General features: G+C 35.9%; 2 protein-coding genes across 2 annotated transcripts in view; both read left to right on the forward strand.

Annotated features, from left to right (window-relative positions):
* The first annotated feature begins 741 nt into the window (after positions 1–741).
* Positions 742–18,550, forward strand: part of LOC131153597 (chaperone protein dnaJ C76, chloroplastic-like) — a 45,983-nt gene continuing 28,174 nt past the window's right edge. Inside the window, exons 1-2 of the mRNA XM_058106010.1 lie at positions 742–1,213; positions 11,663–11,919. Of these exons, the coding sequence (XP_057961993.1) occupies positions 845–1,213; positions 11,663–11,919 (626 nt within the window). The 5' untranslated portion in view covers positions 742–844. The remainder of the gene's footprint in view (positions 1,214–11,662; positions 11,920–18,550) is intronic.
* LOC131153598 (uncharacterized) lies at positions 15,811–16,713 on the forward strand. The gene is made up of 2 exons (XM_058106011.1): positions 15,811–16,360; positions 16,445–16,713. The coding sequence occupies exons 1-2, from the start codon at positions 15,856–15,858 to the stop codon at positions 16,453–16,455; spliced, it is 516 nt and encodes a 171-aa protein (XP_057961994.1). The 5' UTR covers positions 15,811–15,855; the 3' UTR covers positions 16,456–16,713.

Consider the following 18,550-nt stretch of genomic DNA (forward strand, 5'->3'; position numbering starts at 1 on the left):
GGTGATGTGCCATTTATTAGCGAATTATGGCGCAAAAGTGAATCGCTCCAGTTGTTATAACGTTGGCGTAGATTGCTCTAGTCATCATGGAGCTGGCGTCAATTGCTCTGCCTGAGCAGTTGACTTAGGTGGTAATTGCCCTCATCAATGCTGGGCTCTAGTCTCCTTTGGATTTATGGTAAGTGATATATTTGAGGTATATCAGTGTCTTTTTGACAAATTTCAAGAGAAATTTTGAAAATTTTAAAACCTCAGAAGAGTTGATGTTTTTATACAAAACCTAAAGGGAGGTCAATATATTTTGGCCTTAATACAATTGAGATATCTCATGAGGACCCAGATCCCTTCACACTATTTCTAGCAAATTAGGGCCCCCTTTGAAACTCAAAAAATATTAGGAAAAGAAAAGGAAATATTAACGAATTCATATTTTCATGGTTAATTATAAAAAAAAAAATGAGAAAAAAAAATTAAAAAATATATCAAATTTATAAACAAAAATTTGATTTTGCATATTATTGATATTTAATTTTTCTCAATTTTTTTTTATATTAAAATAAATTTTTATTTTTTATAATATTTTATATGAAGGGAAAATATAAGAGAATCTTATTTTCCTTCCTTCTCCAAACAAAATTCTTATCCAAATCGACACAAATAATTTCTCTTTAAGTTCGGCAACTTTTTCTGGTAGAGATTTGTCCCGGGCAATGAAAATACAAATATCCATTTCTCCAATTGCACTGCACCAAAATATCTTCTCCCATCCATTCATCAAATCAAAAACCTCCTCTCTCTCTCTCTCTCTCCCCCCTTATCGCTTTGCTTTTTCAAAAGAAAAAAAATGCCAATCGCAGGCCTCCCTCTGTACACTCCCACGGCTCCAGTGGTGCCCAAAAGCTCGAACCCAAGATCACCATGCACTGGTTTCTCAGCGGCAGCTGCTAGGAGGTTGCACGATAGATATTATTCTGCAACATGCAGGGCTTTCTCTTCTTCTTCATCTTCCATTAATACAGTGGGTTTTGACCTTTATGATCTGCTGGGGATCGACAGCTGCTCCGACCAAGTGCATATAAAAGCGGCGTACCGGTCGCTGCAGAAGCGGTGCCACCCTGACGTGGCGGGTCCGGCAGGCCACGACATGGCCATTATACTCAACGAAGTATACTCTATTCTGTCCAATCCAAATTCTCGTTTGGCCTATGATAAGGTTAGTGCTTCTTGAGACTTACAGAATCATAAGCCCATTGAACGTGGTTTGGATATTAGTATGCCATTCGTGTATATGTACGTGGCCGCTGTGCGTGACACCCTTCATCCACAAACATGAACAAATACAAATGGGAAAAAAATAAAATAAATTTAGGCATAAATATTGGAGAAATTATAAGGTAAGTTGTCCTACATGCCAAGGTTATGGTTCGTTTCTCCCTTTAAAGTTTATTGCGGTGAATTACCAGGTATGCGTTAATGGACGGAGGGCTAGTGTCCAAAGTGACGTAGTGGTGATTGGAGTTCCTAAATTATCATTAAAAAAAAAATGCATGTAATAGTAGGTTCTACATTTATTAATATCCTATATATAAGGAGTAGGATTCATTTGACAAATGTTTCATATTCAAAAAAATAGGCACATGAAAAGGAGTAAGTCGCTTATAATTTTTGTAGAGATATGATGTTTGTAAAAAAGTATTTTTTGCTAACTAGACTTACCATACTGTAAATATTGATCGAGGAAAAAGGGGCATTAATTTTTAATCAATATTTTTGTTTAGAATTATTTTAAAATATCTTTAGTATTATAAATTAACATTTAATTACAACATTTATAAATTATGATTATTTAATAATTTTGAAATATAATTTCATCTTAAAATATTTTAAAATAATTGCATAACACCTCGATTATTAAATCTTGAAAATGTGAAAATACCCTAGTTACAAATTGACTTATTTATGAATTGCATGTTTGCTCTTATTATCAATATTATTTAATGTAACTCAATTAGCTCAATGTGTCGTAGATGTCCTCAAACCCTACACCTTTGAACCTCAACCTTGAGTAGGAAGTGGTCCTAGAAAGGACTAGGATGATGGCAGACAAGTTTAGTAACTGCTATATTTAATTAGTTGCAAGCAGTTAATGGAGAGGTAAATGGAGATCTACCAAAATTAATATGTTTCTTAATCTTTTAATAATAACCCTATTTGATAAATATTACAATCCAAACATAGGATATGACATATAAATATTCCAATTAAATAAATGCATTTTAGCTGTAGAGGGTCCACCCAAAGGGGAAAAAAAAAATGAAAAATGCAATCATATTTAGTCAAATTCAATCCAATCCAATCTAGTACATTTTAGTCACCAAAACAAACACATCCTTAATAAAAGTCTAAACTAAATGTCAAAATTTTATATTCACAAGAGGATATTTTAAATTATGCACCTTTAAAGGATATTTTAAGTTAAGCAAACCAAACACCACATTTTTCTCTCCTAAAAAAAAAATATATGAAAGGAAAAGGTATCCTCCGGTGTGTCCAACAACTCACTTTTAGGGATCCCACATCCAGATATAGGTAGGGCCACAAATAAGTCAAGTCGAGCTGAGCTTTAGCATGTTCAAGCTCCCCTTGGTAGAATCAAAGCTTGACTCAAGCTCAAGCTCAAGCTCAGCCCGGGCTAAAAATTCATATTTGACCTATAAATTTAAGTTCACATGTATATAATCAACACAATATAGCTTTTTGTGGGGGTTACAAAGTCCAATTGAGGAGGAATAATAAAATTAATGGTCTTTGGAGGGATTTGGAAATGTGTTGTTCTTAATCTTATCCACACTCTGCCTTCTGTATTCATTCTCCCATTTTTTCCTCTACTTTATTATTTTTCCCCCAGAGAACAAACATCCATCATGTAACGACCTGCTTAACTTACCATATAATTAATCACATTAAACACCCTGATACCACTAACTAATTATATAATTAAGTCAACCCGAACCCGTGGGTAACAGGGACACACTTGTCATACACAACGGAAACCTAAGCAGCAGTAAATATAAATTTAATTCACCAAACCATAAGATATATTATACCTAAATTACCTACATTCCACCATAATACTGTTTAAATATACAATTCCCAAAACATCAAAAGTTGTATCTAGGGCCTTACACAAAAACCTATTGACCCTAGTTCAAAAACTCACCCTCCTAGCGGGGTAGTAAACACTGCCTTAATGGTGGCCTCGGTTAGTCGGTTTTTCTAGGTTCCTTAAAATGGTTTAAGTTGGGGTGAAACACCTCTCAGTAAGAGAAATAAACTAAATACAATTGTGTGATAACATAAATATTTGCGTGCTATGATAAATGTATAGTACATATCACATGCTTGATAAGCTGACAATATCATAACTGAATAAACATATCATTTCGTAAATATACTAAATCATATTGCATTTCACTGTTCATAAAATCATCTCATATAAGTAGTAATTCTAAAATTTACCAAGGATAAATTGCTAGCTGATGTCATGTATTACCCCCCATGACGGGTTGTGCAACCCGAAAGCGGGACCCGACAATGGCTGGCCGACCACTACCAAGTCAAAAATATCTGTAAGTATGATGGGTCCGCTACACCCTGGTACAGACTGTCAGGTGGACGTCTACAACTCTACACTAAAAGCCACATCGACTATCCATCTCGCACCCCCTCTACTAGCAAGGACAGTTAGCACAGGTCTGAATTGAACTGAACTGTATAGCTACGATACTGTGCTCCTGATAATTGACTTGAACTATCATCCGGGTTCTGATAACATATAGTACATGATAATATATTGTTTTAACATAAATAGATTGATAGCATTTCTAAATTCTATAATAACATAAATAATTATGGCCTTGCACCGAATACATGCATAATTGTAGCCTTGCGCCGAATAACATAAATAATTGCGGCCTTGCGTCGGCTATCAATCACAACCTTACACCGAACATAACATACTTACTGATCTGAATAAATGTACTGTTTATCGTGTATTCTGAAATCATGGTTTACTATGTTATCATGTTATTTCTGAAATAACTGCAAATATGTTTTTCCTGTAAGATTGACTTAACATAATACAATTTGCATAAAATAATATTCATGTCACACAAACTGAATAAAATCATGAATTTTGTTCTGAAATCACATTTCCTGACATTTTATATTAAAAATACATATTCCTATATAAAAGTAGTATTTTCCCAAATATACATTTTCACAAATACACTTATGTATAATACATGCGTTCTGAACATAAACCTGCTATTAAATAATAATAATTTTCATGAAAAATTACTATAATTTATTCCCTTACCTGACTACTAAAAAGCCCCTACAATGTCTAGTCCTACACCCGTAGGGATCCCCATTCAACACCTTAAAAACAATATCTCCCTTAACAAAACTTCAGTATTTATTCGAGTACTACATTTTCTACAACTATGGGAAAGCCAATTATTGAATAAAAAGTTTTACCTTGAATTTGGAATGAAGTCCAAGTTAACCCCACCAATGATCCACTCTAGCAAACTTCAAGAGAACTTTCCCAAGAGTGTCGTGGTGGTCTCAGATCGTTGAACCGGTAAGAATCCGGCCCAAATTCTTAGTGAGAAGAGGGAAGGGACGAACAGGAGAGAGAGAGAGAGAGAGAGAAAGGGTTTCTACTCGTAATTTCTGTAGAAAAATCAAGTTTATGCTATTTATACACCTGCACTCGTCAATGAGCCACGTCACTTTGTCGACGAGGTCACGAAGGAAGTTCATTGACGAATGCCTATTCCTCGTCAACGAAATTCAGAGTTAGAAAATAGCCTCTCAGTATCTTCTTGTCGATGAGACACGTGTCCCCGTCGACAATCCCCTCAAGCGCGTTTGTCGACGAACGTGCTGTGTTCGTTGACGAGACCCCTGTTGAAATTCCAATTACAATTTCTTTTCTTTCTCTTTTCCCTTATTATTTAATTATTATAATTTCTTCAGGTCTCTACACATCATATGCCTTAGGGCCACAAGTGACTCGTTTGGGTATGAGCTTGAAATTAGTGGCTCAAATCCATTGTCAATAAAAACTTAGGGCTATGAAAAATAAATAATTCACGTGATGAACCATCAACAATAGACAACCAATGCTATATGCCAATGCGGTTGTAGGTTACAGTAAAAAAGTTTAACATGCAAATTCCTATACCTCGCAATCTGTCGATTTGAAGAACCCTATAATACCAAGTCAAATTTCAATCATAAAACCAAAGAACAATGATTAAAAAAAACACACAACTTAATAAAAGAAAGAAAAGAAAAAACATCTTGTTTGAAGTTGAAAACCCTCCAATATTTACCTTGGGGAGTTTTTACTAAGCTGCCCACTAGATCTCTTAATTGATTCAATCCTTTGAAGTTTATAGAGCTACACACGAAAGTTTGAAGAGAAGCTCTAAAGGGACAGCAAATTAAATTTAAGGTTTTTCACGATTAGGTTGGGCTGGGCTTGACCTTTTGTTTTGCCATTGAGGCACTTGTGGGTTGGGCTTCGGTAAGTCTTCTTGGCCCTTGGCTTTGGGTTGGCTTTAACCTACTATAATTATAAATATATAAATTGTAAATTGTAATCAAGCATATTTACAAGCACATTATCGAACCTCTTAAAGAGCTTAGTCAAGCCTATAATCAAATTGCTCAAGAACTGAAATGAGTTGCATCTGTCTATGTTCACACTCGGCTTGTTTATGAATCAAGCCTAAAATTTGGACTTAAGAATTACTCATTAAGGTAATGAACGAGTCCTTATTGAGTTGAGCTCCTGAGCCACTCCTGAGTGGTTTGGTTCGTTTTTAGCCTTGGTTGCAAGTCTCACTTCTTTAAGTGTTCGGAACACACTAGGAGTCCCACTTCTCAATATATCTAGCTCAAAAAAAAAAAAAAGTTTGGTATGGTAAAGCACACGTGTAGCATTGGCCTATATTATATGTTTGTGTATATATATTGTGATAAGCTACTCGATAAATATTAGTTACATTTGGGCTTCTGCACTAGAAACATATCATGATATATAGTTTCTTCTTCCCTTAGTTACCAGCATATGTATTCATAAAGTGAAAAATTAAGGGTTTGTTCGGTATAGTTGTTGTTTTCTATTTTTATTTCTCCATAGTGAAGAAACATATTATAAAAACGTGTTTATTTAAATTGTCAGTTTTCCGTTTCTATTGTCGGTTTTCATCTGTTTGTCAAAAAACTGTAAACTATATTTTATGGTTTTCAATTGTTTTAACAACTTGTTGCTAGAAATTTTAATATTTAGAAATAGTTTTTTTGAATTAAATTATTCATTTTATACACTTTTAAATTTAAATCAAAATTAAATGATTATATGAATTTTTGATATAATTAAAAGGAAAAATGTATATAAATCTCAAAAAATAATAATAAAGCCAATTACAAAATAAATATACTATTTTTCAATTGCCATGTCTAATAAAATTTTTATTGCAAAGTAAAATTTGAAAGTAGAACAATTAATTAAACTAATTATAATTAATTTATTTTTATTATAATAATATTTTTAATGTGTATTATTCGTAATTTTATTATTTTAATCATATTTTTATAATATTATTTGATTTAAAGATGAAAATGAGCATTTTTAATTAAGTTTTGAATTTAGGTTAGTTTTATAAATATTAACCAAATAGGTTGCTAATTTATAATTTTTAATCTTTGTTTTTGGTTTTTGGTTTTTGTTGTAATAATGGATAAGATATAGGATGCACAGCAGAATAAAAACGCAACAAGCAAATCAAACTCAACCAGAAAACATGAAACAACAAGCACAACAACAAGATGTATGTGGTTCGGCAAAACCTACATCCACGGAAGTAATCGGCACAAAAATTTCACTAAGAAATTTAAAAATACACAATACACTTCACAAAGATCTTCCTCTTTTTCACAATACCCTCAGATAGGGATAAATAGACTTTCCTTTAGAGATTTCCCTCCAATTACCCAACCACCCTAACGTTCAAATTCAAAATTTGAATTTCTTCTGGCAGCCCAGATGCACTCGTTGACGAGAATAGGGGATTCATCAACAAGTCAAAGAAGCTCACTCGTCGACGAGTCTATTCTCTTGTCAACAAGTCTTTAACTTTGAGATTTTCTGGCTCTCGGTATCTATTCATCGACAAGCACAGGACACTCATTGACGAGTCTTTTTCTGCCAGCACAAGAAGACTTTTATCTCATGTTTTCCTTCCTTTGTTTGTGATTCCCACCAAGTATAAGAGCCACACACAAATACAACAATCTCCACCTTGGCAATTATACATCCCTTAAGAGATCCTGAAAACATGATTGATTGCTCCACCTTGAACTTAAAATGCTCGATTAGGAACATCTCTCTTCTAGTGCTTGGAGACATGCACCAAGTCCAAGCAATGCCGCTTGAACTTCCCGATGGCAGCTTCAACTTCTACCATCAACCTTGATATAGTTGTAGATTCAACACCTGAAGACTCTGTCCTAGGCTTCCAATAAGACCTTTCCACAACAGTAAACACAAAAGTGGCTGCAAGTCTTATATCACCAAAGTCCCCTGCATAGTCTTCAACAAAACTAACAATCGACGATCCACTCTGTTGCCTGCTGAAACAATCCATTACACAATCATAGAGGACCTTTGACATATTCTGGACATTACAGCCCGTCATTGGGTACTGAATGGTAGACATTTCACAACGATTCTCCACAGAACCTCCTTGAAACGACAAACAAAATCTCCCTACGATTCTATCCACAAAGCCACCCTAAGATAACACCAATATCTCTACAGCTCTGTCCATGCGAATCAGCAAACCAAGACTCATCTTGGTCGTACCCAACACATACATGTCAAAAACTTTCAACAGAGTTCCTAACTGATTAGCCTCAGTTAAAGCATTTCTAACCAATAACATGTCTTTCACATACAACAGATACATCACTTCATACATCACTGTCACCCTCTTCCCAACTGGAAGCCTCACTAATTTATACCTGAATGGTGGTCTGATAATGCACATGGGCCCTCCGTGATCCTGCTGGTCTCCCAAGCTAAAACTCCCTACTATATGACCAATGTCATTATTGCCCTGAGTCTGTTGCTCCACCAACATCATATGCTCATTCATATCGTGATACTGTTGACCCAAGATGGAACTCCCCGCATTTTTGCTTTGAGTCCCCAACTCCACTTGAATAACATGATTTCTGCTACTACAACTTTCTGATATTTGTTTCTCTTCCTTTACCTGAGTATGCTACCCCATGACTTTAACAACAAAAGTCATGTCCTCGATCACCCTTTTGTTTGTCATAGGATCACCTAGCTTGCACCCCACCTTTCTTATAACCTAGAAAGATGTATTGTCCAGACATAACACCAAACCTAGATCCTCCATCCCTAGAATAGTGCACTAGTGGACATCCACTCACAACCGAGTAGTCTACCGCAAAACATGCCCATAATTCACTTGCAACATTCCCATCTGATGAAATTTTTGGTGATCGGTCACAAGAGAAACACGTCATACTCACTGACTTCACCAAGAAGTACCCTGCAAGCCCTGCATATGATTTGCTCTGCTCACAAAACTCCTTGAACAAAACCAGCGTACTCAGTCCCAAAGGCTGACATGAGGATTTCTCTCCTGGTATGGTACTCCACCTCAACCACAACACCTCAACATCATATTTGTGTCATAGGACATAAACCAAAACCATTTGTGATACATTCACGAAAAACATATGTCTATTCTTTGATGCTATCATCATCGGTCCCTAAACATCTAAATACATGTAGTCATCCATATGCTTCAACTACATATGCCATAAAGTATCTGATTCAGATTCAACAGTTGTAGCTCCACCTACAACTGTAACACCCTGAAAAACATAGATATTTCCCACTATCTTTTCTCCTTTCATCACTATTGAGTTGCCTTTACACACTTTCACTTCTCCTTTTTTAGACTAGTAACAAAATCTATTACAGTCTAAAATACCCAATGAAATAACATTTTTTCCTAGACTCTCAACATGCCTTACATCACATATGGTTCTTAAAACACCATCATGCATTTTGATTTTGACATTTTCAATACCAAGTATTTTGCATGAAATATTTTTTTCCCATCAAAACACAACCAACATTGACTAACCTGTAGGTGTCAAACCATTTTTTATTTGCTGTCATGTGATAAAAGCATCCGGTATCTAGAATTCAAGAATCATCTACCAGACACTTCGAACCAAATGAAATACATAGCTTATCCCTATCACTACACTCTGAATCTTCTTCCACTACATTTGCAGATTCTGACGAACCTTGCTGACTTTCAGAATTCCCTTTCTTCCACTCTGGACATTCTAGTATTATGTGCCCAATTTTACTGCACTTAAAACATTTCACGTCCTTCTTCTTCTTCCCGAATTGCAACCGAGATTTGCTTTGGGACTTACGTCTCCCATGTTCTTGATTACTTTTCACAACAAGTCCTTCACCATGTGAAGCTTCATTGCTAATCATTTTTCTTTGATGAAAACCAAGCAATGCCCTTGTCACCTCTTCCAAATTCAGGCTATCCTTGCCCTATGTAAGAGTTGTAACCAAATTCTTATTAGTTTGAGACGTAGGTAGGAAATTTAATAGCATCAATGCTTTGTCTTCCTCCTCGAACTTTACATCAACATGTGCCAAATCACTCATAATTTGATTGAAAGTGTTGATATGTTGATTCAAATTTGAACCCTCAATTATCTTAAGCCAATACAACCTTTGCTTAAGAAAAAAATTATTTGACAAGGATTTAGACATATACTAGCTTTCTAACTTTCACCACATAGCCGCTGGAGAATCCTCCTCTATCACATGATAGAGAACTTCATCGGCCAAACACAAGCGTATTGTAGAAATGGCCTTTGCTTCCAATTCTCCCCATGTTGCCTCATCCATTCCAACTAGTTGAACGTCAAGTAAAGCCTTAGTCATTCCTTGTTGCACAACTACATCCTTCACTCTCCTCTGCCATAGACCAAAGTTCTCGGTTCCATCAAATTCGAAAAAGTCAAATCTTGCAGAAAATGATCCCGAAGTCATATCAAATATCGTTCTGATACCAATTTGTTATAATAATGGATCAGATATAAGATGCACAAGAGAATAAAAACGCAACAAGCAAATCAAACTCAATGAAAAAACATGAAACAACAAGCACAGCAACAAGATGTACGTGATTCGGCAAAGTTTACGTCCACAGAAGCAATCAACACAAAAATTTCACTAAGAAATTTGAAAATACACCATACACTTCACAAAGATCTTCCTCTTTTTTCACAATACCCTTAGATAGGGATAAATAGACTTTCATTCAAAGGTTTCCCTCCAATTACCCAACCACCCCAATGTTCAAATTTAAAATTTGAATTTCTTCTCGCAGCCCAGGTGCACTCATTGACAAGAACAGGGGATTCGTCGATGAGTCAAAGAAGTCCACTCGTCAACGAGTCTATTCTCTCATCGACGAGTCTTTAACTTTGAGATTTTTTAGCTCTCGATATCTACTTGTCGACGAGCACAGAGCACTCGTTGACGAGTCTTCTGCTGTCAGCACAAGAAGACCTTTATCTCATGTTTTTCTTCATTTGTTTGTGATGCCCACCAAGTATAAGAGCCACACACAAATACAACAATTTTCATTTTTTTTGTTTTTATTTCAACAATTTTTGACAGTGATACTTAACAGACCCTAAATAAAAGGTAGCTTGTTTTTTAAATTGTGAGACATTTATATTATTAGAATCCATGGGAAAAAGGAAAGGAATTTGATAACTAATTGTGCAGGGATTTGCACCCAAAATTGATTTTTAACTGCTCATCACTTACTTCAAATGAAATTATTAGGATTTAAATGATAAAAAGTTCAATCCATATTAACTAAAAGGAGCGGATTTGGTATTATCCTTCTTTATAATTCTAAAAGTGTGTTTTTATTGATTTGTTACTTAAAGCGTTATATAGTGTTGACTAGCTTCAAATGACAAGTACCATTTGTGGGATGTGTTACCCCGTCTTTGTATGTACGACTAGAATGAAAACTTGTCACTTTACTATTTTTTTTTTCTCATTTATATTATTATTTCATTTCATTATTAACCCACAATATTTTGAAGACCACATGTGATATTAGTGTTTTTGAATGTCATGTTATATTTCCAATTAGAAGTTACTTTAATTCTTATCTTTTGTTGGGAGTTTAGATTTCAGAATTCAAATTTAAATTTTTGTAAATTTTAATGAAATACAAAAGCAAATTGTATTAAATTTTGTCTACTTTTTTTCAAAAAAAATCAAATCAAAGACTTAAAAATGCATGCTCATGAAGCCTCAAAGACAGATTTAAAAATATATTATTTGTTAAAAAAGAAGAGCCCGTGTTGAAGCACTTCCTCATGATTTATCATGCATAATATCCACAAACAATGATAATCCTCTATGGAATTTGAGCTATTTTCATGATTCTGCTGTCTATTTTAGTGATGCCAAAATGGTGGCCATGTATAGGAACAAGCCAAGATGACAGAGCTCCGAGGGTATACAGGGAAGCCCATCTATTCGGCATGGTTCGGAGCAGAAAGCGAAGAGCGAGCAGTGTTCGTGGACGAAGTAAAGTGTGTAGGCTGCTTAAAATGTGCCTTGTTTGCTGAAAAAACATTCGCAATCGAAGCCACTTATGGAAGAGCTAGGGTTGTTGCACAATGGGCTGATCCTGAAGACAAAGTTCAAGAGGCCATGGATGCTTGCCCTGTGGACTGCATCTCGTAAGCTTCTCATTTCCTCCATCTTCCTTAGTTAATTATGGCATTGGTATGCTTTTTTCTTTTTCTTTTTTCTTTTTAACCTTTTTCTCTTGGCAACTTTGATGCCCTCACTTTACTGTCAGGGGCCCTGAGAACTTGGTCTCTACAGATAATCAAAATTTAAGCGCTTTGATAAAATTAAGATTTCTTATTTTTTTAGCTTAAATTTCTTAGAGAAATTTGAGTGCTTTGATAAAATAATTTCAAGATGGACATTTTCTTTATTTTAGAAACCCATATATCTATTAAGAATTTCAATTGACTTTCTCCCACATTGAGAAAATTGAGTGGATGATGGGTTCTTATATACATGATTAGATCCAAGACCCAATAGACTTAAGTTTTTGAGTTAAGTTGGTGTTCACCCATGTGTATTAAACCCACCCATGGACTCCTCCGGTGCTAACAAGTGGTATTAGAGTCGACGGTTCGTAATTTGGGGTAAACGACATTGTAAAAGTTGAGACGTGAAGTTAATTCTCTTAATGTGCTAACAGTTGGAGGACTAAGTATGTGATCGAAGCCAATAAGGATCAACTAGGCCTATGATGGATTCGAATAGGGTCAAAACGAGGGAGGTAGGATTGGTTTGGAGGCACATGAAATGCAATCTGAGGCACGTAAGATGTCATTGGTAATAACCACTTGAGCAACTGTTGGGGAATTGAGCTTGAAAGGGAGACTGTTAAGAATTCCATTTGTGAGATTTTCTCACATTGGAAAAATTGAGTGATGGGTGCTTATATACATGGTTGGGCCCAATACCCAATAGACTTAAGCTTTTGGGTCAAGTTGGTGTTCTCCCATGTGTATCAAACCCACCCATGGACTCCTCCAATGCTAACAATATCCCTTTTGCTGTTTTGAGTAGAAGATAGGCAAATCTGGGACGTGATACTTCAAAAATAGATGTTTCGATAACTAGAAATCAAAGCACAAATGGTTAAAGTTAGGAAAGCTGAGTACCTGATTCTTTCATGAGACTATAACCTTTCTCGCTTCAACTGGAAAAAAAAAAAAAGAAGAATGAAAGAAAAAAGAAGCTGAAAGACTTAAAACTTTTAAGAGTTATTGATCTTGAGATACTACAATGCTGCAAGATGAGGTTAGTAATTGTTTTAAATCATCTTCTTGTTAATGATCATGTGCAGACTCACTTTCTCACAATCGAAAGTCATCCAAAAATAGTGCATCATGATACTCAGAATTTTGGATGAGGGTTTTTTTTTTTTTATAAAATTCTTTGCATCAATTAGATCTCTTAAAAAGCACCAAACATGATAATGGCTTATCTTAATGTCGTCGGATTGGTCATACACAATGCGCTCCAAAACATAGCCAAATTCAATCACTCCAAATTTGATAAGTGATGGTATTTGCAGGCATACCTAGTTGGATGACATCATCAGCTAAGTCCATTCATTTGATCAAGCACAATTCATAGTGAGGAAAGAGAAAATGAGGAGGAGAAGAAAGATAGGTAATGGGAAATCCCTTCTTCCTTGAAGAAAGGTCTATAGGATTATCAATGGATTCCAAGCCTCAAACAAGACGTTAAAATCTATTCCTAAGTCAAGACATTAAAATGGTAGCATATGCAGCAGGATCAAACAATTCTAAATTTTCCTTTTGTCTATTGAGTTTGCCAACATGAATTTGTTGACCTACTTACTAGGGTAGATAAACACGTTCAAGTTTAGGAAAAAAAAAAAAGATCTATTTGTTGTTCTTGCAAGAAAGAGCAAATGAGAAAAGAGAGGTTGAATGATTGATCAAGCATTAATTTACAAGGTCATTTGAAGAATAAGAAGAGTGATGATTGGAAGCCATACCTTAATGATTATACAACACTAACCTTGCATAGGTCAAATACCTTGATGCAAACATCACATGACAACTATATTTCTCTTGCCAATGAAGTTGAAAGCTAAAACAGGAAGACGAGATACCAATAAATTTTGCCAATTTAGTTGAGATTGCAACCATGATATTGTTAATTATTGAGATTTGAAAAATAAGGAGGGCAGGCTTTCCAATGAGAACTAATCTACAACTATGTTAATCAATGTTATGTCTAGGCTAGCTCATCAATATTCCTCAAGGATCAAAAGTGAGATCTCGAATAAAGAGATTGAGAAATAAGAGATTTAGCTAATGTATAAGGAAGCATCATATCACCTTCCCTTAAACAAATTTGACAGATGAATGAAAGATGTTTATCCTTGTCAACATGTGTGGACTAGGCATTCAACGACTCGAAAGAGAATAAGGGATGGCGACCCTAAAATGATTTTGTGGGTGTTTATATGTGTTTTAGTTCTACATTTCTATGGAGTCGTCACTAACCTTTTATTTACCTATATGTTGTTAGATCACTTAACGACTACCAATTAATTGGTATTTATCTAATCCTAGGTCCACAAAGCCAACAGTGCTGGTCTGCGATATTAAAGCCAAGTTCTGGAGTTCAATTATACAATGGGAAGGAACTAGCATTCCTCACGCACCATTCTATAAATGGTATTATGATAACTTCGTTGTTTCAAGCATTAACCAAACATGACCTTTGCTTCTTCATTGTGATTTAAAATTACTTTCCTTTAAATATTGTTCCACCCAATGACCATTTGGTATTCCGGTCAAGAACATATGACTTCCCTCACCTTAAGAATCCTAAAAGGACACTATTGCCCCACTTTTGAGTTTTGTCATAGAATTTATTATTTTAAGGTTTTTAGGTAAATTTAACCATGCATTCATAAACATAAGTTCAAGAATTAGTATCTTAACCAAAGAAATCATAGCACAAAACTATGTGGGCAATAGATGTATATGTTCCATCAATCAAACACAAGAAAGGCAATGAACTCCAAAAAGACCAAGAAAAGTCATGGCTACGGAAAGCAATTACAACAATCCCCTAAAATAATGACAGTTGAAATCTTAGATTCAAAAGAGGACTTTTCTAAATTGCAACATCCCTATTTTTCTGTACTAAGAATGAGCAAAGCAAGATCAAATATTTCTAAATAAAAATAAATACAATCGTGCTTAAGTTATTCAAGAGATTTCAAATTTCTTAAAATAAAAATGAGCAAAGTAAGGGGAAAGCCAGCATTTAGGGAATTGGGGATCTGTGATGCTCTCGGCGCAGGTTACGCAGGCGAGGCTATCGTGCGCCAATTAGGCTCTCCACCGATGGTCTACAAGATCTTCCACTTTATCGTTGCAGTGGTCTCCCTTCTCCATTGAGCATCAGACTGAGCTTGGTTCTGCTTGGCTAGTGTTTCGCAGATGGAGGGGGAAGGCGGTCTTGGGTCCTGCTCCTCGAGCCAACAAGCTAGGATTGATGAGAGGATATTGTTCAATCAACAACAGGGTTCTAGAGGGCGGGAAGCAGGGGAGACTACGAAATGGGGTAGCCTCTTCTTTACTTCATCGGGAAGAAGCCCTGATTTAGAGTTCTTCAGGCCCAAGGTCCACGAAGGTAAGGCACTTGTTGCTCCACCTCCTGAAATCTTTGAAATTGGTAAAAAGAAATGGAGTGGTTCACTTATAGGGCAGTTTCTTGGGAAAGCTCCACCATTCTCGTATGTGAAGTCCGTAGTTGAGAAAATCTGGAGAAGGTTCCAAGGTATTGAGATCTTTTCCTTGTCATCGAGATCTTACATCTTCAGATTCAGTAAGAGAGAAGAGATGAAGTGGGTGCTTGAGAATGGGCCATGGTTCGTTGGCAACAATCCAATGTTTCTATATGAATGAAACCGTAATTGTGAGAATAAGGATTTGCAGCCCTTGAGCATTCCTATTTGGGTGAGTATTTATGGAATTCCTTCTGTCTACTGGAGTAAAGTGGGGCTGAGTTACATTGCCAATGCCATTGGGGCTCCGCTGTATATGGACGAGAGAACCAAATTGATGAGAAACTTGCAGAGTGCCAGGGTATGTGTAGAAGTGGATATGGAGAGAAATCTTCTAGAATGCATTTCCATCAAGATGCCCTCTGGCTCCCTACACACCATGGACGTGTGGAAACCTTCTCTTTTCACAGGGGACAAGAAATTGGGGCATTTGATGAATGATTGTGTTGCTCCCAATGTCTGGAAGCCTAAAACAAACCAGGCTTTCAGTGAGCAACATCTCAGTTCAGTGCAGGCTACTGAGGAGCTGGGAAAAGGAAAGTCTTCCATAGTCAGACAGAAGACTGAGTCCCTGGCCATTAAGAAAGGGATTGAGTCTATCAACATGTTTAGCATGCTGGATGACCCTGAGGATGACAGTCCTGCAGTTCCACTAGCTGAAGAGGCTACTGCTCACAACATTGGGTCGGACAAAGGGGCTGGAAGGCAGATTACAGATGACAGCAATGGCCCTACAAATGCTGGAACTAAAATTGATAAGGGTAAGGGAATCCAATCTGCTGAGAATGGCCTATTCATCTTTATTTCTGCTTCTTGCAATAATTCAGATAGTGCTGGAAAAGCAGGGAGAGATTAGGAACAGGCTGGAAATAAAGGTAACAAGAGGGGGAGACCCCAAAGATGCAAGTATTACCTGAAAACACAACAACTCCTAAATGAATATTGGATGCTGGAACACCAAAGGGTTGAATGGCCTGGTCAAGATAACAGAAGTTAGAAGATTCATGAAAGATCATAAGCTGAAGATTATCGGGCTGCTTGAAACCAAGGTAAAGGCCAAGATTTATGTTGCAGTTTCTAAAATGCTGAATGAGAATTGAATTTTTGTGCATAATTTTAGGAATAGTGACTGCTGCTAGTATGTTGGTAGGGCTGGATCCTACAAAGATTAAACTCATAGAAGTTGCAAAGCATAATAAGATGCTGTCCATCCATGTAATGTCAGATTTTGGCCGTCTTTGGCTGTCTTTTGTCTATGGTGCTATAGACTACATGGAAAGGAGAAAATTGTGGAGTGCACTGGGTGCTCTTAAAGATAGAATTTGCGACACTTGGCTTTTGTCTGGGACTTCAATACTGTTAAAGATCCTTCAGGGAGCAGTAACAGTCCTAGTGACATAGTATTAGGGGAATGCTGGATTTCCAGGCTTCTCTTTGTGAATTTGAGTAGGATGACGCCCCAGCTATAGGAGATGGCTTCACGTGGTCCAACAAAAGAGATGAAAAGTAAGGTTCAGTCCCAAGAGGGGGGGGGGGTGAATTGGATTTTAAAAATTTCTTTTAATTCCTTTTAAAACTTCTTTTATTTCTTTTAACCAATTCTTGACTTGTTTGTTTAATTTTTCAATAACACAAGAGCTTAGTTCCTTTTATGCCTCAAATATTTAAACAATCAAGTATCTAATCAATCAACCACACTATTCAAACCAATAAAAAATATTCAATCTAGATATACGTAGTAACTTAATGAAAATTCTCTTTGTTTAATCCACAACTACAAAACAAATGACCAATACAAAGTTCAATCAAACAACCAATTGATTTTCCAAGTACAAGCTAACTGCAGCACTTATTTAGTTTGATGAAAGCTTGCAAGATTAAGCACTTTTGGAATATAAACACATTCCAATTAATATCAAACTTTAAACCATTCAACCACAGTATTTTTAATCAATATATTAGATTCAACTTTCAGCTTTTGTTGTCAGCCCTGGATATATAAATTTGAATTAAGCCCTGAATATATGAAATTGTTTCTTCAATGCAAATCACTACTCAAATCCCAAATAACTCAGAATTTAAATAACCTCTTAGTTAATTTTTCTTTGGGTGTTAACCAACCAACGTACTTCATTTTGAGGTTTCCGCAAAAGTTTGATCAACCAACGTACTCCCTTTCGATTTCCGCAATCCCAAATCAAAATTGAACCTTAAGTTTATTTAACTTTTAAATTACGTAGTTTGTATGATTACCAATTAAACCATCCAAGCAATTTAAATATATTGAAAATAAAAGAGTAAGGGAAAGAGAGAGTGAGACCGGGATTTTTACGAGGTTCGGCTTATACCCAGCCTACGTCCTCACCTTTGGCAAACCACCAAAGGATTACTAAATTCAGTTCCTTTGCCGGGCGGAACAATACCGTTTACACATTCCTTCAGTAGGCTAGAGCCCGTCTCTCCAAACGATGTACCCTCGTTCGGTCACTCCTTCAATTAGGCTAGAGCCAGCCTCTCTAAGCAATATCCCCTTACTTAGGCAATGATCCAAACAACCTTTGGAATCGTCAATTTAAAAGATACAAATCAAATATTTGTGTACAAAGAATTTGCTCCTACAAGAGCTGATTAGTACAACAATTCAAAACTATATACTTCAAAGTAAATAACAATATGGAATTTAACTTGAAGCTCAATGAAGTATATCACCGATTAATTCTTTCAATGATTGAAAGATCTAGAATTTGTAACACAATTCTGGTGGAAGAAGATCTGCAAAAACTCAGTTGAATTCGTGCACAATATGTGAGCTTGAGAGCCTTTGAATGATGAGAACAATTGAGTGAGTATAGAGTGCTGAATTTGATTCTTGGTTCTTAGTTAATTAATTCAATGATCTTCGAGGCTTATTTATAGATGTAGACAAGTATTTAACTTGTTCCTCAAGTAAC

Source organism: Malania oleifera, chromosome 4 (assembly GCF_029873635.1).
Source record: "Malania oleifera isolate guangnan ecotype guangnan chromosome 4, ASM2987363v1, whole genome shotgun sequence".
In the NCBI taxonomy this organism is placed as follows: Eukaryota; Viridiplantae; Streptophyta; class Magnoliopsida; order Santalales; family Ximeniaceae; genus Malania; species Malania oleifera.